General features: G+C 30.9%; 5 protein-coding genes across 5 annotated transcripts; 1 reads left to right on the forward strand and 4 right to left on the reverse strand.

The window, feature by feature from the left end:
• The first annotated feature begins 2491 nt into the window (after positions 1 to 2491).
• Positions 2492 to 4608, forward strand: LOC105772987 (probable isoaspartyl peptidase/L-asparaginase 2). The gene is made up of 4 exons (XM_012594530.2): positions 2492 to 2869; positions 2957 to 3190; positions 3762 to 3848; positions 3967 to 4608. The coding sequence occupies exons 1-4, from the start codon at positions 2708 to 2710 to the stop codon at positions 4459 to 4461; spliced, it is 978 nt and encodes a 325-aa protein (XP_012449984.1). The 5' UTR covers positions 2492 to 2707; the 3' UTR covers positions 4462 to 4608.
• Positions 4609 to 4986: 378 nt separating this feature from the next.
• Positions 4987 to 5544, reverse strand: LOC105772988 (uncharacterized). The gene is made up of 2 exons (XM_012594531.2): positions 5382 to 5544; positions 4987 to 5314 (listed from the first exon to the last, which is right to left on the reverse strand). Exons 1-2 carry the CDS (start codon positions 5391 to 5393, stop codon positions 5081 to 5083), a joined length of 246 nt encoding a protein of 81 aa, XP_012449985.1. The 5' UTR covers positions 5394 to 5544; the 3' UTR covers positions 4987 to 5080.
• A 1356-nt stretch (positions 5545 to 6900) lies between these two features.
• LOC105772986 (D-3-phosphoglycerate dehydrogenase 3, chloroplastic) lies at positions 6901 to 10338 on the reverse strand. The gene is made up of 5 exons (XM_012594528.2): positions 9754 to 10338; positions 9171 to 9547; positions 8993 to 9103; positions 8522 to 8617; positions 6901 to 7753 (listed from the first exon to the last, which is right to left on the reverse strand). Exons 1-5 carry the CDS (start codon positions 10274 to 10276, stop codon positions 7082 to 7084), a joined length of 1779 nt encoding a protein of 592 aa, XP_012449982.1. The 5' UTR covers positions 10277 to 10338; the 3' UTR covers positions 6901 to 7081.
• Positions 10339 to 11246: 908 nt separating this feature from the next.
• On the reverse strand, positions 11247 to 12966 carry LOC105771582 (probable carbohydrate esterase At4g34215). Its single transcript, XM_012593019.2, has 2 exons — positions 12280 to 12966; positions 11247 to 11642 (listed from the first exon to the last, which is right to left on the reverse strand). Exons 1-2 carry the CDS (start codon positions 12868 to 12870, stop codon positions 11433 to 11435), a joined length of 801 nt encoding a protein of 266 aa, XP_012448473.1. The 5' UTR covers positions 12871 to 12966; the 3' UTR covers positions 11247 to 11432.
• Positions 12967 to 16592: 3626 nt separating this feature from the next.
• Positions 16593 to 19661, reverse strand: LOC105774834 (probable carbohydrate esterase At4g34215). The gene is made up of 2 exons (XM_012597404.2): positions 18966 to 19661; positions 16593 to 17003 (listed from the first exon to the last, which is right to left on the reverse strand). Exons 1-2 carry the CDS (start codon positions 19557 to 19559, stop codon positions 16815 to 16817), a joined length of 783 nt encoding a protein of 260 aa, XP_012452858.1. The 5' UTR covers positions 19560 to 19661; the 3' UTR covers positions 16593 to 16814.
• Between the last annotated feature and the right edge of the window lie 6012 nt (positions 19662 to 25673).

The raw sequence follows: 25673 nt of genomic DNA on the forward strand, positions 1-25673 counted from the left end.
GTCGGTCAACTACACCAACTTTGAAGTTCATTTGAGCCTTAACCCAGGGCGGTTTTTATGGTGCTTGTCGTTGGTGTGTTTTTCAAACCAATGATCGGATTAATTTTCAATTTAATCGATTAATTTGATTCGATTTTAATAATCTTATTTTAAACTCAATATTAAATAATTAATCTTTTCTTTTAATAGGATGACAATGAAATGGGATGTTATGTCACATTTGTACGTGAATTTTGGTTATATTCATAATTACTACTAATTAGTACTCCTTTGCACCACTTCATTCCATTTATTTTATTAATAATTTTTAATTTAATAATATATTTTAAGTTTTTATGAACATAATTTTGGTAATATAATTTTTAATATTTAATATATAGTATATATAACATATTCACAATTTTATTATTATCTTTTAAAGTTTATGTTCGAGATTTATAAATATGCCGCCAATAATGTTATTTCTAAAGTTTAAAATCGTATTATTTCTTTAAGAGTACAATATAGCTTACCGCTCCATCTAACCCTTGTTAATTCACAAATATATTATTTTAGTACATATAATAAGAAAATAAAAATGATACATAGAATATTGTAAACGGTTAAAATAATAATTTTATTTTTATATAATTCCTACTACTACCCATAACTCTTAAATCCGTAAATTAGAAAATAATATGCACTCAAATGTGCTGAAGCCCACATCTTCTTATTTATTGTCGCAACAACAGTTCCAACCAAATTAAGATTTAATCAGCAACAAGATAATATTTTTAAAAGTTGAGCGAGATGGACCAAACATTTACCATAACTGTTCCATTTTATCGAGTTTTTTTTATCATCCCTATCCTCAAGACAAAGCTTTACCCTTTTTAGCAGTTTTCATGTTTTCTGTGTTTCTAATAAATAAAAAATTGTCAACTTTGTTCAATTAGAATAGGAAAAAACGAGTGGAGAGAAGAAAATGGTAGAAGAGGCAAACTTGCTTAAGCAAATGCCAGCTTCATCCTCTCGAGCCTTCTCAAAATTTGCCTCATGAAAAATCGTAAATGTCCTTTCTTATAAAAAAAATGTACCACGTGTATTTCATCATCATAAATTTATGGAATTTGTATGGCTGTAATTGGATGACGAAGGACAGAATGTTAAGCTTCGGTTTATGCCAAGAACAGTAAATACTATAGTTAAGGAGGCTAATACTACATAAAATATTAAAGAATCGATGAAGATATGTTATTTGAAATAAAAATAAAGTGATTTGTATTAAAAAAATTAGATAAGGTGTTATTATTTGATTCAGAATTATATAGGAATAATTTATCAAATATTAGGATAACAATTTCTTAAAGATAATTATAAAAAATTAAGTCGAGAGTTTGAATCAATGGCTACAAATAATTAATTTTAAAAAACCATATCATTAATGGAAAATTTCCAACACCCAACTTTGGAGTAAATCTATTAAATTTAATATTACGTTCTGTTATTATGTTGTCGTATCTACTTTGAACACAAACAAAGAAAAAGGAAATTGGCTCCAAATATTTGACAATTTCATAATTTAATTAATTCATGGTTTGTTCAAGGTCTAATTTGGTTTTAGTCCTCTTACTATGCTAAATTTGAGATTCAATCCTTTACCCTCATACTTATTATTTTTATAATGTTGTTAGTACGTCTAAATTAATCGTAACCGTAGCTATTAGGGGTAAACTATAAAATTAGTTAATTTTGTTTGCCTCAGATTATATTTTACTCATTTATTTTTGAAATTTTATGTTTCAGTCACTTACGTTATTGTTTTGTTACGAAGTGATCATTTTACCGTTATCTCCCTAACGGCAGTCCAAATGTGTTTTAAATGTTCAGTTGCTGGGATGAAAATAAATTTTAATTAAATAAATTTAATTTGAACTATCACATAGGACATCCAAATTGACATTTACGTAGGACTGCCGTTAAGGAAGTAACGGAGGTTAATGGTAGAGTATGTACTTTGTAAGGAAATACAGATTAGCATGCAGAACATGATGGACTTCATCTGGTGGAGAGTCACAAGGCTGCCTTCTCTATTGGCATGTACTTCCTAGTAGAGCTGCAACAATTTCCTTATCGAGCGAAGGACGACATTTCCATAATCTCATTCAAATTCTCCGAATCCAGTCAAGTGTATTCGATCTGTATTTCCTTATCAAGGCTATATGAAAAATCCAGCCAACCTGCATTCAACCTGTATTTCCTTATCAAGGCCAATAATAAATTTTATATGTGAATCCCCCCTCACCCCCACATCATCATCTTCATGGCGACAACTAATGGTATTATCAATTTGGACACCAAACTAAGTCAAATCTGAAATTTTAGCATAATAAAAGGACCAAAAAAGAATTAAACCAAAAACTCGAAGAGGATCAAACCACTCTATAAAAGGCTGTCGTGCCCCATAATGTTTCCCAACTTTCCATTACAAAACAAAAGGGTGTTTAATTCACATTACCATCCTCCAATTAAGAGATCATAAAGGAAAAAAGATTCTTAGTAACAGTAAATAGCCTACCCGGATTCTACCGAAATTAAAACCCACATTACAATCCACTTCACAATTCAATTTCAAGTCCGTCACCCTCTATATAAAGAGCCCCCCAAGGTTTCAGTTCTTCACCGCAGTAGCAAAACAGAGGCAGAAACGACCGGCAGAGAAATAAAAATGGGAGGCTGGGCAATCGCAGTGCATGGTGGTGCTGGTGTAGACCCAAATCTCCCTAATGAAAGGCAAGAGGAAGCTAAAAGACTCCTCAATCGTTGCCTTGATATTGGAATCTCTGCTCTTCGTTCTAACCTCTCCGCCATTGACGTCGTTGAACTTGTCGTACGTAAACTCTAACCGGGAAAAAATGGGTCAAAAATGGTTTTTTTTTTTTTAATGATTAATATGGGTTTTGGTTTATATATATAGGTGAGGGAATTGGAAACGGATCCTTTGTTTAATTCCGGGCGTGGATCGGCACTTACGGAGAAAGGGACGGTGGAAATGGAAGCTAGTATTATGGATGGACCGAAGAGACGATGCGGTGCTGTTTCGGGTTTAACGACAGTGAAGAATCCGATATCTCTTGCTCGACTTGTTATGGATAAAACACCACATTCGTATCTGGGTTTTGCCGGCGCCGAAGAGTTTGCGAGGAAACAGGTTCGGGTTTTTTGTTGTTTCTTTGGAATCTTCGATTCTGGTTTGTCACGTGTTGAATAGATTTGTTACACACTTGCATGGCTTCTGACACGTGACTGTTGAGTTGATTTTGGTCACGTCGATTTTTCTTAATTTTTGATTTGGACTCAAAATTAAATTATAAATTTTTAAAGAGATTAAAGTATATTTTGAAAGGGTTTAAATTGAATTTTATTTTTATCTTTGAGAGCATTTTGATGATAAAACTAATATATAATTTTAAGATTTTTAAGAGATTAAATTGATAATTTGTCATTGATGTTATCTCTACCTTAAAAACATAATGATTGAGGATGAGTTTGAATTGACAGTGAGATGCATTTAGTTTATTTTTTATCTGAGAAATGTGTTTGGCTGTAAAATCCAATATTGGAGGCTAAAATAAATTCAAATTAACTATTTACAAATAAATAAATTTGAGTAAAATTTGAATTTTAATTTACATAAGTATAAAATTAAATACGATCCGAAATCGACTTGACCCGAGCTATTAACATCTCTAATTATATTGGTAATTGAAACTTTTTGGCAGGGTGTGGAGTTGGTGGACAATGAATATTTCATTACAGAAGACAATGTGGGGATGCTTAAGTTAGCAAAAGAAGCAAACTCAATCCTGGTACATTTTGATTCCTCCATTAATTTTCCCTAAAAACATTGATTGGGCAACTCACATGGTCTTTCGTACCCCATACCTGACAATATTCATTTTTCCCACTTTTGTATCATTTGACCAGTTCGATTACCGTATCCCAACCCTCACCACCTGCGGTGGCAGCGCAGCCATGGAAAATCAATTACAAATGAACGGCTTACCAATCAGTCTCTACGCCCCAGAAACAGTAGGTTGCGTTGTAGTTGACAAACAAGGTCATTGCGCTGCCGCTACTTCCACTGGTGGATTAATGAACAAGATGACCGGAAGGATTGGTGACTCACCGCTGATTGGTTCAGGGACTTATGCTTGTGACTTAGTGGCTGTTTCATGTACCGGTGAAGGTGAAGCCATTATACGAAGCACTTTGGCTAGGGAAGTAGCGGCGGTGATGGAATATAAAGGGTTGAATCTTCATGAAGCGGTGGATTATGTGATTAAAACTAGACTAGATGAAGGCAAAGCTGGTCTTATTGCCGTGTCAAAGAATGGGGAAGTGGCTTGTGGGTTTAATACTACTGGTATGTTTAGGGGTTGTGCTACTGAAGATGGGTTTATGGAAGTTGGTGTCTGGTAAATTTGTGTTTGGTTTAGATGCTGGGTTCATATTGAAGTGAAGCAATAAATGTAATAATTGCATGTTAAGATCTTGAATGTCTTCTAAGGTCTAAGGTCTAAGTTTCTACTATATCAATGAATCATGACAAGTTTGATGTTCTTTCAACGCTTTTGTCTTCACACTTTTTCTTTTTCTCATGTGACCTTTAAATAAGCAATATATTTTTTAATGAAATTTAGCTTTAAAAAATGAATTTAAAAAAAAATGAACACTTAAATGGAAGTAAATCTTAAAGAGAATCATTGCTTGAATGGAACTAAATCTTGAAGAGAATCTTGAATGGGACAGCCGAACATGTCTTCATTTTCAGGCTTCTGTCTATTATGGCCCAGGGAAAAGCACTCAAACTGCCCCTACGAAAAGACCCATCGCGCCGATCACGATGATGATAAAGAGAATACAAATTCGCAACGAAGACAGACACATTATACTCCAAAGAAGGAATGCAAAATAGTTTGGGAACTCAAACCAAGAACATGGAGATAAAAATGAAAAACCCATGACCTAGTGAACCTTGTTATTATTATTTTTTAACATAAAAGGCATAGAGAATACACATATATGCATGTATAGTTTTTCATTTGTTGCTGCCTGACATAGAGTCCTTGACAGCCTGAACAGCCTTAGTTGCTGCCTCAGCTGCACCAGCTAAAACACCACCTTTGTTGCCAGTATTGGGCCTATCATGAGTCAAATGGACCACTCCCACGTTCTCCACCTTGGGTTCTTTGTTTTCCCCCGGTGGTGATTGTATATCTATAGTATCCACCTTGGTTTCAATTGCTCCCTCTTCATTTACCCTTTCAGTTCCCTACATTTAACAGCCATGGAGTTAATAAAAATTGAAAGGAAGATATCAAAGAAGGTGATCTTTTTACCTTGGTGTTCATGTTGCAATAATCAAAGTATGTAAATTCTAGGTATTTGGTGGTACTACAACAAAGGTATAGGGATATTTATTTGTATTAATGGTAAGTTGGGTTTCAAATATTGGATTTGGTTGGCACTAGTGGCAAAGAGAGAGACTGAGTTGGGACACGTTTCATGTCTGGCATGTGGTGGCAGTACCAGCTTGCAATATTGCTGTGAGTGAGGCAAACACGTGCCTCTTGGGTGCCTATTTGTTTCACCCTTTGGTGGCTGAAAGGACAGCTTCCAATTGCTTGATTCCAGTGACTCGGAAAAGATAAACTACAAATAAAGTTATTCAGCGTTTTGGTAATTCAGTTTTAAAAAATTATAAAATAAATTATTTTTTTAAAGAATTAAACCCCTAAATTATTCAAAAAAAAATTATTCAAATTATTGTATTGTTAAAGTTTTTTTTTTTAAGTTTTAGTGAGTTTCAAGCTATGATTTAACGATAGTTATAATAGATAAGTACCCATTGATGAGCAGAAAAACACACCTTAGATCCAAATTGATATGACAGTTAGTATCGAAAATTAGAGAATAAAGTTGTTCGTATTCTAGTTCACAAATGCGTGACGTTTAAAGTAGAAAAATATACCTTAGATCTAAGCCGATCTAGCAGTCAATGATGGAAATCGGAGAAGAAAGTTGTTTGCTTTTGGTTCGTAAATGTGTGACGTTCAAAGCTATTTTATGAAAAAATTAAACTGTAGAAGAGAAATAAAATAAAGGCTTTTGATTGGTGCAAGCGGTGTGAATAGAGAATGTCATATAATAGTGATTTTAACAACTTAGTGACTTAAATGAAAATTTTCGAATAATTCAGTGTCTATTTTGTAACTTTTTAAAATTGAATGCTCAAAACGTTAACTTAGTAATGACCTTGAATATAATTTACCCTAAATGTAAATATGCATGTATCTTGATGAAGTAGAAACATCCATGATATAATAAATGTGAGACATAAGATTAGCAGAAGTATTTCGTGTTTGTTTCATTGAAAACAGTGTTGAAAAATAATTTTCGAAAAGAGGATTAATTTGTTTTGGAAAAGCTGATGTGTTTTAGTATTTGAATGATTCTTCATAGAATATTTTTGTTGTTTACAATTTTTCTGAAATAATTTTTAAAAGTTATTCTTAATTGCAAAAATTATAATAGCATTTCTTTTACAATAGAAATTTATTTTAAAATAAGATAATATTTTATAATAATTAATATTATATGCAAAATTAATAATAAACAATAGTTAATCAAAACCTAATTTAAATTATATATATATCACAACATTTATTATACTCATATTTAAAAATATTATTAAAATAAAATTGTAATATTAAATAATTTATTATATTATTAAATATATATGTTTATTGATATTCAACATTATAATATGTGATATTAATATATTAATATTTTTAAAAAAATGATTTGCGCTAAATTACAAAAAATAATTTATGTGAAACAAATGGGCCCGTAATATCATTTACATGAAAGGGGATATTTGAATTATGTCAATTAAAATCTGACACTACATTATCCGAACAGTATTAGTAACAAAGATCTCATCATGATGGTGGTGTGGAATCAAGATCTCTTCAAATTCGTTTTACACCTTTTGAAGTTCATGGCTGTCAAAAACCCAGCATTATGTGTGACCATGTAGTTACAACTTTAGGAAGACAAACTCTTCCACAGCTGTAATTTCTCCTATTTTCTTTAATGCATCTCTACTAGGTTCCTCATCCAGACCAATTGTCATTACAGCTTGTTTCCCTGGTGCAATCCTACCAACACTCATGAAATTTACATTTACATTTTCTTCACTTAATATATTCCCCACTTTTCCAATGATCCCAGGTTGATCACTTTGCCTACAAAGTACAATACTTCCTTCAAGGCTTACATCAACACCAAAGGATCCAACTTTGGTCAAATGGGGTTTCCCATCTTTCACCCTTCCTTCAACTGTGATCTCACCCGAGTTTGAAATCGCACTAGCGAATTTAGATTCAACGTTGGCTATTCGAACCTGGATGAACTCGAGTGGTTTCTCGGGTGAACCGTCTAATACTATACGCTCTTCAGTTAGCCGAAGTCCTCTTTGTTTACCTATGAAGTCTGCATTCACTAAGTTGACAAAAACACTAGATATAGGCTCAATTAAACCCTTGGTGACCATAGCTCGGAGCAACCGAGTATCGAGATCATCTGGACCTCTAGCCGAGGCATAAGTCACCTTTACAAACTTCACACCACTTCCACCAGCAACCAATTGCACTGCCAATCTACCTAGCTTCTCAGTGAGTGCAACATATGGTGAAAGTTCTAACAGGACCTGTAATATTGGCAAAAGAAAAGTTGAAATGCAACATATGATTCCCTAAAAATGACAAGGGTAAACTACACTAGGAGTTACCATTTCAATTTTTGTACTCAACTATAAAAAGTTACGAAATGATCACCCAATTATTCAATTTTTTCTTTTTTTTTACCACCAGTAGTTAACGGTGGCAATTTTTAAAATTGGCATTATAGTAACTTTAACCCTTGACATTAAAAAATTATGCCAATTTAATCTTGGTTCTAAATATATTAACCCTCAGCATTTCCACAAGGTGTAATATGATCCTTTTTTGCAGTTTTATTTTCTCTGTAACAATGATGGTTAATTTAAAAGAATGAGAATAGATTAAAATATTATCTTAGATTTTAGGGTGTTTTCTTTTTTATAATTTTAATCAAATTTAGTTGATAATTCTTTTTAGCTTTTTAAGTAAAAGGGTTACAAATAAAAGTAAAACTGCAAAAAGATCAAACTACACAATGTGTAAATGTTGAGGTTGGATCTTAGAATCAAGACTAAATTGACACAATGTATAAATGTTAAAGTTTAAAGTTGTTATTATGTCAATTTTAAAAGTTACCACCGTTAGCCAAGTGATGTCAATTTTGTAACTTTTCATAGTTAAGAGAACTAAAAAAATTTAATAATAGTTAAGTGACCATTTTGTAACTTTTCTTAATTGAGTTACTAAAAGGAAATTTATTAATTGTTAGGTGAATACTAGTATAGTCTACTCAAAAGACAATTGCGAAATGGTACCTCAGCAGGAACCATTGGGGCATTTACAGCAGTGGCAGCAAGTTCCCCTTTCAAAGCCCCAACAACCGCTTCAGCAATTTCAAGGGCCACACCTTCCTGATCATAATATAAGGCAATAAAACCAATAGAAGGAAGAGGTAAAGAAAAGGGTAGAAGCCAATTTAGATAGTCAAGCAGGTGGTATAACTACCATGAAAGCTTTGTGCTAGTCGGATTGCATTTTGCTCTCTATTTATAAAATGGGTAAATTAATAAACTGGTCTTATTGTTAAAAATTTCATCCAATACGTGTAGCTTATGCTAGTGTACAATGACCAATTTTTAATAGTAGAAATGAATGAAATTTTTAACAAAAAAAAAGAGCAATTTGTTTTTTCATCTAACGTTTAAAAACTAATTTGCCCATTTTTTGAGAGAAAGGACAAAATGTATCTCGACTTTAGTACAAGGGACTCCACCTCAAGCAAGTACCTGAGCCTCAGTGGTACTAGCACCAAGATGAGGAGTTACAGTCACATTTTCATGCCTCACTAACTTATTCTCTTGTGGAGGAGGTTCTTCAGTGAATACATCAAGTGCTGCCTGCAAAAAGAACCAAACATTACCAACTCTCCAATTATGTAGTACTTACTTGAAAATGTACACATACCTGAGCAACAATCCCGGAATCTAAGGCTCGTAGTAAAGCTTCCTCATCGATAACACCACCACGGGCGACGTTGATGATACGAACCCCTTTCTTCACCCGAGAAAAAGCTTCATCATTGAACATTTTGGATGTAGCAGGGGTGAGAGGCATGTGCAAGGAGATGAAATCAGCAGTTGTTAATGCTTCTTCAAATGACACTAGCTCCACACCAATGGCACGAGCACGGTCTGCTGGTGCATAAGGATCATGTGCAATTACTTGCATTCCAAGTCCCTTAGCACGCCTAGCTACTTCAGAACCAACTTTCCCAAATCCCATTACAGCAAGTGTTTTCCCCACAAGAGATACCCCTACATACTTGTTTCTCTCCCATTTCCCTGTACAGTTTAAAACCATTGACAAAATTTGAACTTTCAAGTTTTAAGCTTATTTGTGAAATACCAACAGTCGTACTAGTACAATAAACAAGTAACAATTTATAACTATAGAACAAATTCTAAATTTTAAAACACACACACACAAAAGAGCACACAAACTGTTTGAAGAAATGCCTGAATAAAATTAAATGAGCAACAAAACAAACCGGCTTTGACAGAAGCATCAGCCTGGGCAACATTCCTGGAAACAGCAGTAAGCAAAGCAATCCCATGTTCCGCAGCAGCAATAGTATTGGCTGTAGGCGCATTAACAACGAGGCACCCATGTTCCGTAGCAGCCGATATATCCACATTATCAATCCCAACACCAGCTCTGCCCACAACCTTTAGCCTACCCATAGCCGATTCAAACACTTCTCGGGTCACCTTGGTTCCACTCCTCACTATCAGAGCATCACAAAGTGAAATCTTGGTACAAAGCTCTTCGGGACTTAAGTTGTAAGAGCAGTCGACGTTGGCGAAAGTTTTGAGCAGTTGGATACCGGCGTCACCGAGCTTTTCAGACACGAGGACCGTGGGTTTTGCGCCCAAAGCGATGGCTAGGACTACGAGGGTTTTGGATTTTTTGGGGCGGGGAAAGATGGCGCGAGAAGGAAGAGAAGAGCGCCATGAGAGAGAGAGAGTTGTGTTGAGGGAGATCGTCAGGTTCCATGAAGATATTACAGACATTGCTTATTGGCTCTCCCCTTCTCTCTGTGTGTACCAGTGTTGTACTCACGACACGTTACTCCCTTTTCATATGGATAATTTTAAAAAGAAAAAAAAAGAATTTTAGTTCGTTACTTCTGTTATCACATGTGAATTCGGTTTAATTAAATAAATTTAATGATGTTTGAATAGGATAAAACCGGTTGAAATTATCAAATCGGTTGAATTAAGATAGTTAAACATGTCAAAAAAAAATTGGTTGAATTAAGTTTTATAAATATTTTTTAATAATTTTAATAATTTTTAATCGAATCATCAAATCAACAAACTGTCAAATTGTTTTAGGTTCGCATTGATTTTTTTTATATATTATTAGTTTCTAATGCATGTTATTTTGATTTTTAAAATAAAACTCGTTAACTTAACTATCTCAAATTTTAGTGATTAAAATAAAAATTTTAAATAATTAAATGGTTATTTTATTATTTTTAAAAATTCCGTGACCAAAACATAATTTTATTAATATTTTAGTGACCTTAAAAGTAATTTACCCTATATTTTTAATGGTCTATTTTTTAAGGACTTTTAATGAAATGCCAATTACGTGGGTTGGCTTCAAGTTGAGGGTCAGCCAAGCGTTTTTAGTCAAGTTATTTTAAATTCGAATTAATTTCAGTTTGGATTGTTTGAGTTTTCTGTCGGGACATTTCAAGTTTGGATATTTTTGAATTTTTTTCATTCAAGTTGAACACTTTTGATTTGTGTCATTTTGGATTATCTTTTCGAATCATTTTTAAGTTTGAGTTAAAGAAATACGGGTTATCGTTGTTAAATCAGATTATTAAATTTATATCAAGACCAAATTTACTATCAATATATAATTTTTTTTTAACGTGAGTGCATGGATTTATACAAAATTTGGGATAGTTTTTAAAGTTTTTTAATGTGAAATCAAATGTGTTTTTCTTTTGAAAAATTGAAACGAGGCAAGGAAAGAAACATTTAACAAGTTGTGCCAAAATCCACTTGTGATTCTTCCCTTGGAGTCAAGGATTTGTGTTGGATTGATTGGGACTTGCACCAAACAGTGAACTTATTCAACATGCATGCAACATGGAGATTTGATCTTTTCTTCTTTAATTACTATTGTTAGTAGTAATTTGACAAAGTGATTTGATCAATGAAAATGGGAAAAGGAAAGGAGAAAAGCATAAGCCAATTTGAGACCAAGCTTGACCTCCGACATGGTGGTAAGGTGAAGATTATCTGCATTTAGAGGCAACCCCTTGGCATCCACACACTTTACATTCTTCATCTTTATCCCCATTTGAGCTTTTCTCACCATCTCTATATTTGTATTTGTACCTTCTCCGGAGGCAAGTGCAACCTAAAATTAACTTCAACCAATCAATAATCCGATTCATTCTGATTTTGGTCGCTCTACCATACTTAAATTGAAAGATATACATCGTTCTACTTTTATGATGTTATTTGTTAATCCAAATTTTTACCAACTTTGACGATTCTTGTTAAATTATTTGCGCGGAATCTTTCTAAAAACAATTTACATGTCAATTGGACATCACGCTAGAACTTTAATGGAAATAGTTAATAGTGTTAGGGACAAATCTAGAAATTCATTTAGTGTAGTCGGAATTGAATTATAAAGTTCTAGAGAGAACAAAATATAATTTTATCATGTATTACCTTATGATTTCATCATTTTTGAAGGGATTAAATAGCAACCTTTTCATTTTTAGACCAAAGTGCAATTTTACCTATATAAACTTTTAAGTATTAAAAAGCAAGTTTCCATTTTTGGGAGCCAAGACCCATGTATGCCCCTTGAATTCGCAGTTGTTAACAGTTTGAACTAACTAATAATAACATTATAAAAATAGAATGACCTAATTATGCTAAATTTAAGTATAGGGATTAAATCTCCGATTAACATAATAGAGGGACCAAAATAAGAATTTGACCTTAATTCAAACATAAGTAAACAATTGAAGAGAGACAAAGACCTGGATAAAAGGTAGAGAGGGAAGATTAAGATCCAAACGCAAGTCCTCAATGAGCTTCACCATCTTCCCTTTATATGTCTCTGCATCATCTTTATTAAGTGTATCACTCTCACCTTGATACCACAATATGGCCCTTATGGTTCCACCACCATCCTTCAATGCCGCATTGGCTCGTTTCACCAATTGACCATACAAACGGCTTCCTTTTCCCCATTTGTTTATGGAAGTCCCACCAACAGCACAAGGGACCAAGCCGATGATGCCGGTTCCGGACCTGTGTGATCGAATGATCTCATTAGCGAATGCCATCCCAGGTCCAACTCCACAAACCTTTCCTACATCAATGTCTACATGTAGAGGTTCCCTTGCTACTTCCCAATCAAGGTTGGCGGTGAAGCGGAGGATGGACCGCTTTGGTTTGCATTCAGGCGGGATGTTACCGTCCCATTTCCCTTGATTGACACCACCCCGGCCGGCCATGTTACTTTGTCCTGCTAGGATAAATATGTCCTTTGCGGTGTTATTTTGCCCTAAAACTAAAGTTGAACCGGCAACAAACAACATAGAGAACCATGTTAGCAACTTGAACATGTTGGAGATGTTGTAAGTGAAGATACTGAAAAAAAAAAGAGTAAAGCTTTGTTTGTTCTTTCACAGGAATAATAAATTTGATAGGATTTTTAACAATTAAAAAGACAGATATGATTTGCCTTATTTAGGCAAGGGATTTCAATAAGGGTATTTATTATTTTGACAAATTAAAATTGGAATTTTCTTTTTTTCTTTTGGAAAAAATTAAAATTGGAAATTTTAATCATGGGTGTAAAGGAAAAAGCATATTAAAGGGGCAATTAAATCACCATCAAACTTTAAAATTCACCATTGTAATATGCTTTAAATTCAGGGAATAATAATAAATTTAACCCTTTACCAAAAATAATAAATTTAACCCTTAGTATTTACATCTTTTGTCTATTTAAATCTTATTTTTTCAAGTTAAATTTGGCCCTTAGCTTCATTTGTTACCGAAGCAACGACAGTCAAATTCGTTTCATTCTGAATACTTATTTAATCTCCTTGATCAAATATTTAAGCTTTTGATATGCCTTAGTATCATTTTCGAGTCTTATATGGTTTTATTGCACCTTTTAAAATAGTCTAAAGAGAAATGGAGACTAGAGTGAAAGGCTTTCAAATTTTAAGGGTGACATCGCGGCATCGGGAGGTTCCTCCTTATGACTTCACAAACTGACTTATGTCGTCACGATGTGGTTCCTCCGTAATCGCATCGAGAATTCTATTTCCCATGTTTTACCATATTTTAAGTTTTTAACATCCAAGTCTCTTTTCAAAGCTAAAAATTCAATCAATCCAACTCATTTCACATGGCAAATCATTCACATTTAAAGTATTTATAGTTTCAAGTCCACATAATATAACATGATATTCAATCAGAAATAACAAAGTGTATGAAATTGACACGATTATCAAAGTTTTACAAATAAGTCTATTAGAGGATTCACACTTACAAATATAATTTATTTTTCTACAGACCGTGACTAATGTCAATATATATATACCAATTAATTTATTAATTAGGACTTCGTCAAATCATTTTATGAGAATCACTTACTTATAAGTACTTTAAAAAGCATTTGAATTTATTTTATGTATTTTCAAGTCCATTATTTACAACAATTCCTTAGTATTATCACTTTTTATTATTTTGCCTCATCCTCCTCTCTATTCCACATCCTTAATATATTTTTTATATATACATAAATCTTTTCTCTTAATGTATCATGAGTATGTGTGACATTAATTAAGGCTACGATTTGAAATTAGGCTCCACTTTTTATTCTTGAAACTAGAGTCAATAAAATTTTTACCATAAAAATTTTAGAATTTTACTTATTCAATTAATATAGTAAATTTTTAAAATTTTCTCTATTATTTTGCTTGGCAACTCTATCCCTTTTCACTAAAAATTAAATTTCTTTTAGTAAAAATTTCAGATCACATTACCGTTTATTTCCTTGAAAATAAACCCATTAAGCTTTTAGGAATGTAAAATTCATCACCTAAATTTTTTTGTACAATTTCTAATGATTTTTCAAAGTCGAACAGGAAACCCAAAATTAATCGACCTTATCCTCAAAAATCATATATCTCATAATATAAAATTATTTTACTTACATCGTTTCTTCTATGTAAAACTAGACTCAATAGATTTTAATTTCATACTTTAATTAACTCTAATTCAATTTATACAATTTTGGTGAATTTCCAAAGTCAAACTATTGCTCTTGTCTAAAACTGTTTTAGTACAAAACGTTGATAACCAAGTTTATAACACTCTCCTTTCTTTTCTCTACAATATTTCTCATCACTTTCTCTTATTTCCATTCATTAGCATATTAAGAACATAAAAATTTATATAAGAAAAATATACTTTAACATCATTTTCATGTTTTTTCAATAATGTCAAACTTAAAAATATATTGAAATCTTAATGTTCTTACCTTGTCCTATTGATTTCAAACTTTATCTTGATTTTCTCTCTCCTCCAACTTCTATTTTCTTGAATCCAACATGATATTTTTGTTCTCCATAGTCTCCTGATCACTTTTCTCTCTTGGTGGTTATAAAAATTCCTTGAAATTCTAAGTGAAAATGGTGGATTTTTGGTGGAATGACCAAATTGTAAAGAAAGCAAAGTTTTCTTCTTCTCTCCCCCTCCCTCACGTTGGAAAGATAGGAGGATCCTCTTCTTTTTTCTTCTTAATCTTTCTCTCCTTTTATACTAGTTATTTATAATAAAATATTAATAAAATATCTCATTAAAATATTAATAAAATAATATTTATCTAATTAAATAATTATAAAATATCATCAAAATATCTCTAACATCATCATTGCCTTCTAGATTTCTCTTTCTTTCTAATTGATCATTTTTCCTTTATGATATTTTAAAATTCCGTCTTTGAATTATCACTTAATTTGGTAAAATTATAATTTAGTCCCTTATACTTTTTTCGCTTATTCGTTTTGGTCCTTATTCATCCATTTTCCTTAATTTCTAGATCCTTCTTTCTTTAAGATATTTGCAGTATTGTCCTTTCACTTCAACTTTTCCATATTTATACTTATGCCACAAAACTTTTCGCATATTTATAATTTAGTCCCTTCCTTAATTTAATACATCATGTCTTGCTTCTTGATTTAACTTTCTTTTGATATCTTGCAACTTTCGTTTTCTTTGATCTTATACCTTTTTTCGCTAAGATTTTATCCCACATTATTTACTACAAAGGGGGTTTTGAGGATGTTACAACCCTAATATTATAACAAGAGTTGGATTTGATTATCAATATTTCTAAAAGAGCCTAATTGATTTTTTCAATGAAAATATTGACTAAAATGTTAAAAATTTAAATCTGGCAGTCCACATGGCAATCCGCGTGTACTTCATATTATTATTTTTTATTTTTTATGAAATATATATTTTTTGAATTTTGAATTTTTTTATAATTTTTAAATTATTTATTGACATGACATATAAGACAAATAATATCATGTCAATATAAAGTGCATGTGGACTACCACGTAGGTTGTCACGCTAGCATCATTAAAAAATTATTGTTTTTGTCAACATTTTCATTAAAAAAAATTATTTTGACCATTTTTTAAAGGTTAATGGTTAAATTTAACTCAAAAAATGAGTAAGGGCCAAATTAGCAAAACATGTAAACACTGAGGGTTGTCTAGACTTAATCTTGAATGGATGTGAGTCGTTTCAAAGGGTGTCGGGACTTGATCTTGAAATTGGGTTTAACGAGATGATTGCTTGAGAGTTGAATTTAATTGGATTCAAGGGTGTTTGAGACTTGATTTTCAATCAATGATGTCCATTTTAAGAGTCATCAAAACTTGATCTTGAAAACGAATTTGGAGAAAGTTCGGATCCAAGGGTCTTTGAGACTTATTTTGGATGGATAGTTTTGCTTCAAGAGTCCTTTAGACTTGATCTTGAATAACGAGTTCTATATTTTTTGTGTCGATGAAACCAAATTTGGAAGAATTTTGATCCAATAGTTGTCTAGATTTGATACTTAATCTTGGATGAATTCAGATTCCTTTAACTATCATGGTGACTTGTATTTTAAACAAGTTTTGACCTCTTTTTTTAATTAAACAAGACTAGAAGGCAACTTTCTTCATAAACAAGTTTTGACCTTCTTTTTGCTATTAAACAAGATCAAAAAACGACATGATTGCTAGTTGTTAATGGATTATATCACAGTTGAATAATCTTTGAAATTAATAAGAAACTGCCCATTTCATTGCCATCGATTGATAATATTCCAACAGACATACAAATCCCTTTTTATTTTTTGTATTTTTTATCCTCAATCAATACTTACCATGAAAAGAGAAGGGTCAAAGAAATTACAAAATGTAGACATCTGAAATTTGGAAGCAAATATTCTCATAAAACAATAAAGGAAAGGAAGTAGAAAATTAGGGTGTATCATTCAATACCCAAGGAAAGCATGACCCAACATTTGGCCCAGTGTGACTTGGGATGAAGTGGTGAGGTGCAACCCATCTGGTCCGAGTGGGAGACCCTTGGCGTCCACACATTTCACATATGCCATGTCTGTCTTTAACTGAGCTTCTCTCACTTCCTCTATATAAGCCCCTGGCCCTGAAGCTAATGCTACCTATCCACCACAACCACCCACTTTATAGCCTAGCTTGCAAGTTTTTACAAAATAAAAGCATAAATTTGGGTTTTTTTAAATATTATTCATTTTTATTATAGTTTCTTACTTTCTTTATTTTTCAAAATGATGTTGAATTTTGAGATTAACTTTTTATATAAATTCCATCAATTAATTTGTTTTTTTATAAAATATGTGATAACGTGGCGTATACACTAAAGTATTTTTGTATAATTGAATAATTTTTTACTCATTTAAAAAATAAAGGAAAAATTTTATAATATTTATCTAACTATAAAAAATTATTAATTTGGATGTGTCATGTCATCACATATTTAAAAAGAGTATATTACGCCACCTTTTGGTACAAGTCGCCTTTTGGTACAATGACAATAAAATTATATTATAGGTATGAGAGCTTGAGTTTAATGCTTAAGTAGAGGTGAGCAATATTCGATTTGATTTAAAAAATAAAAAAAATTGAATTTTAAGTTAATCGAATCGAGTTATTCAAATTATTTGAGTAAACCCGAATAAGTAATTTGAGTTTGAGTTCAAATCGAGTTAAATTTTACAATTCGAATAATTGAATAACATATTGGTATAAATACTCTTTTGGTCCCTATCAAGTTTGAAAATGAACAAATTAGTCTCTCTCTACAAAAATTTAAAAAATTCAAAATAATTTTTAAAATTTAAAATATTTATAAAAATTCCAAAATTTATATTTTTAAATAAATTATAAAATTTCAAAAATAAATTCTAAAAATATTAAAGAAAGTTAAAAAATTTAAAAATATTCTAGAATAATAATTTTGGGACCTAAAGATGTTAATTAATTATTCAAGTTTATCATACTAAAGTATTATTATTATTATACTTTTAAAAGGTTTACAAATATATACGGTTTCAAATTTGTGTGATCTAACATGAAATTAGTTATATTGTAACAAGATTTTAATTTGACATATTTAATTTATTAATTTAATTCGAACAATTTCACTTGAATTTCATTTTACTCGATTCGATTCAAAAAAATTTCAAATCAAGTTAGAATGATAAAATAGGACTCGTCAACTCGAAAATTTTTCACTCGATTTGATCGAATGCTTATCTCTAATCCCAAACAACCTCATCCCTCTCTCCTAATTATAAGAAAAAAAAAGTAAGTAAACTACACCAAATTATTTAATGGAATTAAAGGGAAAAAAAAGTTATCCTCTTAACTAAAAATACATATTTTTAAAAATAAATATTCAAAAGAATTAAATTATAAAAAAGAGATTAAATCCACAAAAATCTAACTTTTCATAATTTGATCCATCAACTTTTTTGTCCTCATTTGTCGCGAAATTTAGCAACTTTTTTAATATGGTCATTAAACTTGAATTCTATTAAAGTGTGATGACGTAACATTTGATATTGTACCACATCATCACTTGATAATTTTTTTATAAAATTATATAGAATATAAAATACAAAAAATATATTAAAATTTTTAAGTGATGAAATAGTACATTTTCAAAATATCATATTATCGTAATTTAATAAAATCCAAATATAAAAGATAAATTAAGAAAATACTATAAATTTCAAAACTAACGTAGTTAAAAAAATTAAGAATAAAAATAAAAAAAATGAAGAAATTCAAGAATTATATATTAGTTTATCCCAAATATAATTTAACCCGTAAATGTTGCTTGTTTGTGCCGCAAGTAAGAATAACTTCATAATTTTGGCCAACTTGTATTAAAATAAATTAATCTCCGCCTACATGTGGAAATGTGATGCCTTAACTAATTGCATGTGCCCTCCAATTAGTTTAGTGATTATTTTATAATTTTTTGAAGTTGAATGATTAAAATATAAATTTATTAATAGTTTAGTGACGTTAGATGTAATTTACCCAGTTAAAAAAGATCAAATCAATGAAGAAATAAAACAGTAAAAAACAGATAGTACCTGGATTATTGGTAGCTTAGGTGTTTTCAGATCAAAACGTAAATCATTGAAAAACCTCTTCAATTTATCTTTATACAATTCTGCATCCTGTTGATTTTCTGTATCACTTTCCCCTTGATACCAAAGCATAGCTCTATACACTCCACTTTGCATTGCAAATTGAGACCTTTTCACCAATTTCTCATACAAAAACTCTCCTTTCTGCCATTGGCTTATATTTGTCCCTCCGATGGCACAAGGCACCAACCCTATCACCCCAAAGTTAGGGTCCTTGTTCAACACAGTGTTGGCAAATGGCATTCCAGGTCCAACCCCATTTGTCTTGTTGTAATCAATGTCTGCATGGAGTGGTTCATGGGCTTCAACCCATGTTAGGTTTGCGGTTAGCCTGAGGATCGAAGGGTTTGGTTGGCATTCAGGTGGAACTATGCCGTCCCAAGTTAGTGTCTCGGTTATGGTGTCGTTGAACACTCCTCCACGACCGGCCATGTTGCTTTGCCCGGCTAAGATGATCATGTTTATTTTTGGGTGTGGGTGTTTACATTGGATTGGAGAGGCGTGAGCCAGAAGAGCCAAGAGAATGAAGGAAAGCATCGAGGGAAAGGACTTCAGTGCCGACGTATAGACTCAAAAGGAGGATTTGAAGTTTCAGTCTTTTCAATCGGTTAAATCTCCGAGGAATTTGAACTATGTTGAAAGCAAAGATGCTTGGTTTTTATATGGCTTTTTATGTTGACTTTCTTGTCTTTTGCTCTTATATTCAATGTGATTATTTTTAGGTAAATGTGTCATTGAGTCCCTTGTACTCGATGTCATATTAAATTTTTACTCTTTTTTTTATTCAAATAATTGACAAATTGGTATTTATATATTAGATTAAAAAGTAAATTAATTATTCCGTTAAAAATTTCATCAATTTTATTTTTAAAAGTTGGTCCACGTACATCAGCATGAGCTATACGTGGCACAACATGTGTAACTATATGGTTATTTCGTCAGCCACGTCAATTTTTAGCAGTGAAAATGAATGAAATTTTTTAACAGAAATGACAAATTTGCTCTTAAATATAACTTAATTTACCTATTTTCTAAGTAAATAGGACAAAATACAATCTAACTCTTAATAAAAGGCCTACATGATACATTTACCTTATTTTCATTTTTCATTTTTTGTATAATTTAAAAATGTAACCATATTTCATCAAATATATGTATTTCTAAATAATAAGTCTAATTCTATACTTTTTCTCTCTATTTTACGAAAATTAATCTTTATTAAAATTTTGTCTTTATGTATTTTATAAACTAAGAAGTTGGTGAACGAATGAGCTTGAAACACTTATTTTTGCTAGTTTGTTGCTAGGGGAGTACCTAATTCATTTAAAATAAACTTAACCAACTCATTCACTTAAGTCAATTTTGATTAATTTAGTTTTGGTCTTGGTTACAATGGTTTTGTCAATCGATTATCGATTATTTAACTTTTTAAACGAATCGACCGATTTAATCGACTTATTATTTATTATTTTTAAATTATTTTAAATAAATTTATAGTATAATATGTATAATATATAATTAAAAAAATGTACCGGTTAATGATGGTCACTAAACTAACTATAATTACAACAAAGGCAAGCGCACCTATCAAACAATAGTATAGCTATGGTGAGTAGGGAATATTGTATCCACGAGGACTAAAAGTACTAGTAATTACCCTTTTTTTCTATTATTTAGCCGATAAATTGAAGTTATTATTTTTAATCTAAAATTACTAATCTAATTTAACTACGAACACAACAAAGAATGAAATGGGAAAATAATCGAAAACAACCAATGAGAAAGACAATACCCAAGAAAGAATCCACTTAGACTTCACCTATTATTATAAATCTGAATTAAACGATTTATTCTGTAACACCCCTATACCCGATTCGATCCAAGGAACCTAATATTGGAATATTACATTTGGTGTCAAAAATAATAATAAGTTTTCATAAATTATATTTTTGTCCCTACTACTTAGAACACACTTGATCTTCCTAAGTACATGCCTTTCTATTCAAAAATTTGAAACATACCCTCTTGGCACTTGGAGATGTGATGAGATGGATGCTCACAACCTTAATTACAACTCTTCAAAATTACTGTACTTAATCTGCGCAAGGGAAACAAAATCGTACGCTGAGTAAAACTCAGTGGTATTTCTATAGTCCGAATATTTAAAGACTTGATAATATAATAAGCACAATTAAATTATAAGGACATATTAATGTCTAGTATTATGACTATCATTTTTTTTATTAAACAATATCCTATTCACACAATTGCTATATAAATGGTTATTCACATGTCAAACCATATTTATTTGTACAATGGCATTAGTCATGCAATACTCAATTCATGAATACATCATTATATACCATACTCAATTTTATCACTTGCTATATAATAGCTTTCCATAATTTGTTCACATATCATTTAAACAATGACACTATCCATTCCATATTCAATTCATGAGTATTTAACTCATGAATTCCATGTATTTACAACATATTTCACATTCTATTTTCAATTCACTATATCAATTTCATTTCTCATACCATGCCATTTAAATATCAATTATAAAACTTTATTATATGTTTACCCCTATTAACACGACTCGGACTCGGACGGATACACGGATCCAACCAAACACACCAGTTCGGTACTCAATGTCTCATCGGATAATTCAAAGTAATAATTTGACATCTAGTGTCTCATCAGCTAAACCGAAGTAATTTGGCACCCTGTGCCTCATCGAATTAATCCAAAGTAATAAATTGACACCCAGTGTCTCGTCGACTCAAAGTCGAAGAAATTCCTGAACTCTTCCAATCCTATGGCATGCCATCTATATCCGACTCAGCCCGATACAGTTAATAGGGTTCCAATTCACTTTTTAAACACAACCAACATTCATTTCAATTCAAATAATCAATATATTCAATATATATATATACCAATTCAATCAATATAAATTCAATAAATTCATCACATATTAAATCAATCCATTTCAATTGCAAAACACAATAATTGTCACCTCAACACTTACCATATACATTACATTAAAAATACAACAATAAATAACTAGTTTCGGATTATAGAAATACAAACCAGAAATTTTGAGCTATTCGACGTCGACTTTATCTTTTCCCTTTTTAGTCCATGATTCCGATACGACATTACCTACGGAATTTAAACAATTAAAATTCATCAATACAATACAGTTCAATTTCATATTTAATATTTCAATTTTTACTCAAATATTGCCTAAATTTCAATTTAGTCCTTAAACCGATACTAACTTTTATTCTTCACATTTAGTTCTTTATTTTCATGCAAATTCCACTTTAGACTAATTCAACTCCCTATTTTCACATAAATCCCTAAATGTTGAAATTTTCACAATTTAGTTCCTATTACTCAAAACTTATAATTTATTCCACAATTTAATCTCTTTCTCAATTTTAACTTAAAAATCTATCAATTTAATCCCTAATACTCAAATTATTCAACATAGACAACATCTAAAAATCCAATAATTTTAAAATTTCAGCATATGTTAAGTAGTATTTAATACTAGGATTTCAAAACATAAAATTATAAGAAAAGAGACTAAATTGACTAACCAATTGAGCTTTGAACCCTTGAAACCCTAACTTTTCTCCTTCTTTATTTCTCTTTTCTTTCATTTCCCCTGTTTCATTCTATTCTGTATTTCTTTTTCAATTCCTTTTCTTTTCTTTTATTTGTTTTGTTTTAATTATAATAATAATATAATAATATATATATTTACCTAATTAATAAGCAATACATATTTTATTATTAAATACATATGTTTATTATTACACATGTATTTACCAACACCATCCAGTTGTCAATTTATGGCTTAATTGATTATTTAGTCCCTTCACTTTTCCTCTAATCTATAATTCAACTTTCTCCCTATATGCAATCTAGTCCTTACACCTAATTACTCTTAATTTAAATAAATTCACCTAATCAAAACCTAAATTTTAATTGTTTTAATTCCGTAGCTAACGTCGTATATGAATCATGGACTAAAAAGGGAAAAGATAAAGTCGACATCGAATAGCTCAAAATTTTCGGTTTGTATTTTTATAATCCGAAACTAGTTATTAATTGTTGTATTTTTAATGTAATGTATATGGTAAGTGTTGAGGTGAGAATTATTGTGTTTTGCAATTAAAATGGATTGATTTAATATGTGATGAATTTATTGAATTCGTTTTACGAAAACGAAGAACTGAAAGTACACTTTCCAATACCCGTGACTATCGGGTCGTTACATATTCACTTATGCCTTGATCTGTAGAAATCTCTAAATTATGTTAATACCTCTTCCGAGAGTAAGAACAACTGACTCTAAGTTTATTAATTGAAATCTCTTTCTAATTAAAACCCCTATTGTCGCATTAACTCGATCTATGGATTCCCCTATTAGATTTGACTCTAATCCGATAGATTTATGTCGTCCTATTTCTAGGATTGCATGCAACTTCACTCAATTATGCTAGATTTACTCTTAAACAGAGACTTTTGCTCCACTAAAATAAGCACATTAAACTTGAATTAATATATAAAAAATATTAAAACAAGAAATAAGCATACATAATTGAGAACAAGAATCAAGTATTTATCACGTAAATTAGAAATCAAATAATAAGATTCATTATAGGTTTCATCTTCCCTAGGTATCTAGGGAATTTAGTTCATAATCCTGAATGAAAACATCTCAAAGTTAGAATAACCACAAGACATAAAGAAAACTCTATAAAACTTCAAAAGAAATTAAATGGAGATCTTCGATCTTGAGGGAGATCTGCTTCTGAGTTGATTCCGATAGCGTTCTTCGAGTGCTTTCTTCAATCTTCTCTCCGTGTGCCTCCCCTTAGGTCTTCTTCTAATTGGTATTTATAGACTTTAGAATTCTCAGAAAACCTAAAAATTGGGTTTTTTCGCGTATTTGGGAAGAAGGGTGCGACATCGACACGGGCTGGCACATGGGCGTACGGCCAGCCCGTGTGGAAATGCCTAGGCCGTGTAGATCCTGGAAACAACTCTATTTGTCCAATTTTGGCTCTTTTTCACTCCTTTTGCTCCCAAATGCTCTCCTAAGTATAGAAACATAAATTTAAAGGATTAGGAGCATCAAATTCACAAATTTACATAATTAATCATCCAAAAACGCATTAAAAATGAGATTAAAATATGTTACTTTTACAGCTTACCAGTTAATCGACCAAATTGATCGATATAAATCAATTTGGTTAGGTCTAGGGGTGAAGCCAACAATTTAATATTGGAGGGGCTAAAATAAAATTTTAGAAGTTTGGAGGTCAAAGTCAAAAGTTTTATTCAAAAAGGACTTAAATTGAATACCTCATAATTAAAAGGGATATTATACCCTTAGCTAAGGAGGGGTCAAAGGCCACTACCTGTCTTTCTAGGTTAGTTAAGACTAAAAAGATCGACTAATTCAATTATAGGAGGAAGATAGTTGATTCAGTTGATTAAGTACGAAAAATTAACAAACTAACCTACTTAATAGTTTCTTCAACCCTATTTGTGGCATATAAATTATTAATTTATGCTAAATTCTTACATATAAATTACTAAACTACTGATTTTCAAGTTAAGAAATTTAACGATAAGGTACACCATTTCATTGGACTAAAGTACTTCATTAGATTAACTTCTCAATTTTCATAAAATTCAGAGACAAATTTTAATAAATTAGAGGGATTAATTTTTGAATTTTAAAAATTAAGGGATAAAATTCATAAACTTCAATAATTTCCAATTTCCTTGATCCATGCATAAACCAATGCTCTTGGATTTCGTGGATTGTTGTTTTATCTAAATTTTTATTTATTTTTAGTATTTATATCCATGTGCCACATATAAAATACAACAATATATTTATATTTATATTTTTATTATATTGATCTTGAATATTAATATAAAATATTGTGAAGGTGTGAATATGAGTGAATCACCCTTGTCAAAATATATAAAAATAAATGGATAAATTATCTCGTTAGTCATTTTAAAATAACGTTGTCCCTTTTTAGTTATTTTAATTGTTTTGTCAATTTAGTCACTACCGTTAAAAAATATATTCAAAATGAACACTCAATTATTATTCTAAAATAAAAAAACTAACTGAATATATTATATCAGCAATTTTTTCACTTGTTTTCCACGCAAATTATTTTTAAAAAATAAAACGACGCTATTTTAAAATAACTAACCAGATTGTTTACCCAAATAAATTATTAAGAAATTTATTATAACACATAAATTATAATTTCTTTTGCCCTTACATATGTCTTACCCAACTTTTGCTTGTTACAAGACTAACTTTGAAACTCAAGTAATCAGGCCCAAGGTTCTGGATAATTGAGGCCTAATTTTAAAACTCAGACCCCAAAATTATAAATAAAGTCGGGTCAATTTCAGCTCCTTCATCCATAGTATTGATTACACAAATAAGTAGTATAAGAATAAGATATTTCAGTGGATTTGGCAGGTTTATTTAAACTTTTTTTAATTTATAAAATTTTAAATTAGTAATGGTAAAATTGTACATTGACCTCTCAAAATGATAAAAATTTGATTTAATCTTTTAAAATTATAAAAATCTAG

Source organism: Gossypium raimondii, chromosome 6, assembly GCF_025698545.1.
Source record: "Gossypium raimondii isolate GPD5lz chromosome 6, ASM2569854v1, whole genome shotgun sequence".
Lineage (NCBI taxonomy): Eukaryota > Viridiplantae > Streptophyta > Magnoliopsida > Malvales > Malvaceae > Gossypium > Gossypium raimondii.

Bases quoted from the DNA above. Each gene is read 5' to 3' on its own strand.
- LOC105772987 (XM_012594530.2), top strand. From the start codon at position 2,708: ATGGGAGGCTGGGCAATCGCAGTGCATGGTGGTGCTGGTGTAGACCCA. The intron at 3,191-3,761 runs GTTCGGGTTTTT...ACTTTTTGGCAG, and splicing joins AAGAGTTTGCGAGGAAACAG to GGTGTGGAGTTGGTGGACAA. The intron at 3,849-3,966 runs GTACATTTTGAT...TCATTTGACCAG, and splicing joins AAGAAGCAAACTCAATCCTG to TTCGATTACCGTATCCCAAC.
- LOC105772986 (XM_012594528.2), bottom strand. From the start codon at position 10,276: ATGTCTGTAATATCTTCATGGAACCTGACGATCTCCCTCAACACAACT. The intron at 9,104-9,170 runs GTATGTGTACAT...TTCTTTTTGCAG, and splicing joins ATTCCGGGATTGTTGCTCAG to GCAGCACTTGATGTATTCAC. The intron at 7,754-8,521 runs GTACCATTTCGC...CCAATATTACAG, and splicing joins CCCCAATGGTTCCTGCTGAG to GTCCTGTTAGAACTTTCACC.
- LOC105771582 (XM_012593019.2), bottom strand. From the start codon at position 12,870: ATGTTCAAGTTGCTAACATGGTTCTCTATGTTGTTTGTTGCCGGTTCA. The intron at 11,643-12,279 runs GTCTTTGTCTCT...AGTTAATTTTAG, and splicing joins CCTCTCTACCTTTTATCCAG to GTTGCACTTGCCTCCGGAGA.
- LOC105774834 (XM_012597404.2), bottom strand. From the start codon at position 19,559: ATGCTTTCCTTCATTCTCTTGGCTCTTCTGGCTCACGCCTCTCCAATC. The intron at 17,004-18,965 runs GTACTATCTGTT...TGTGGTGGATAG, and splicing joins CTAAGCTACCAATAATCCAG to GTAGCATTAGCTTCAGGGCC.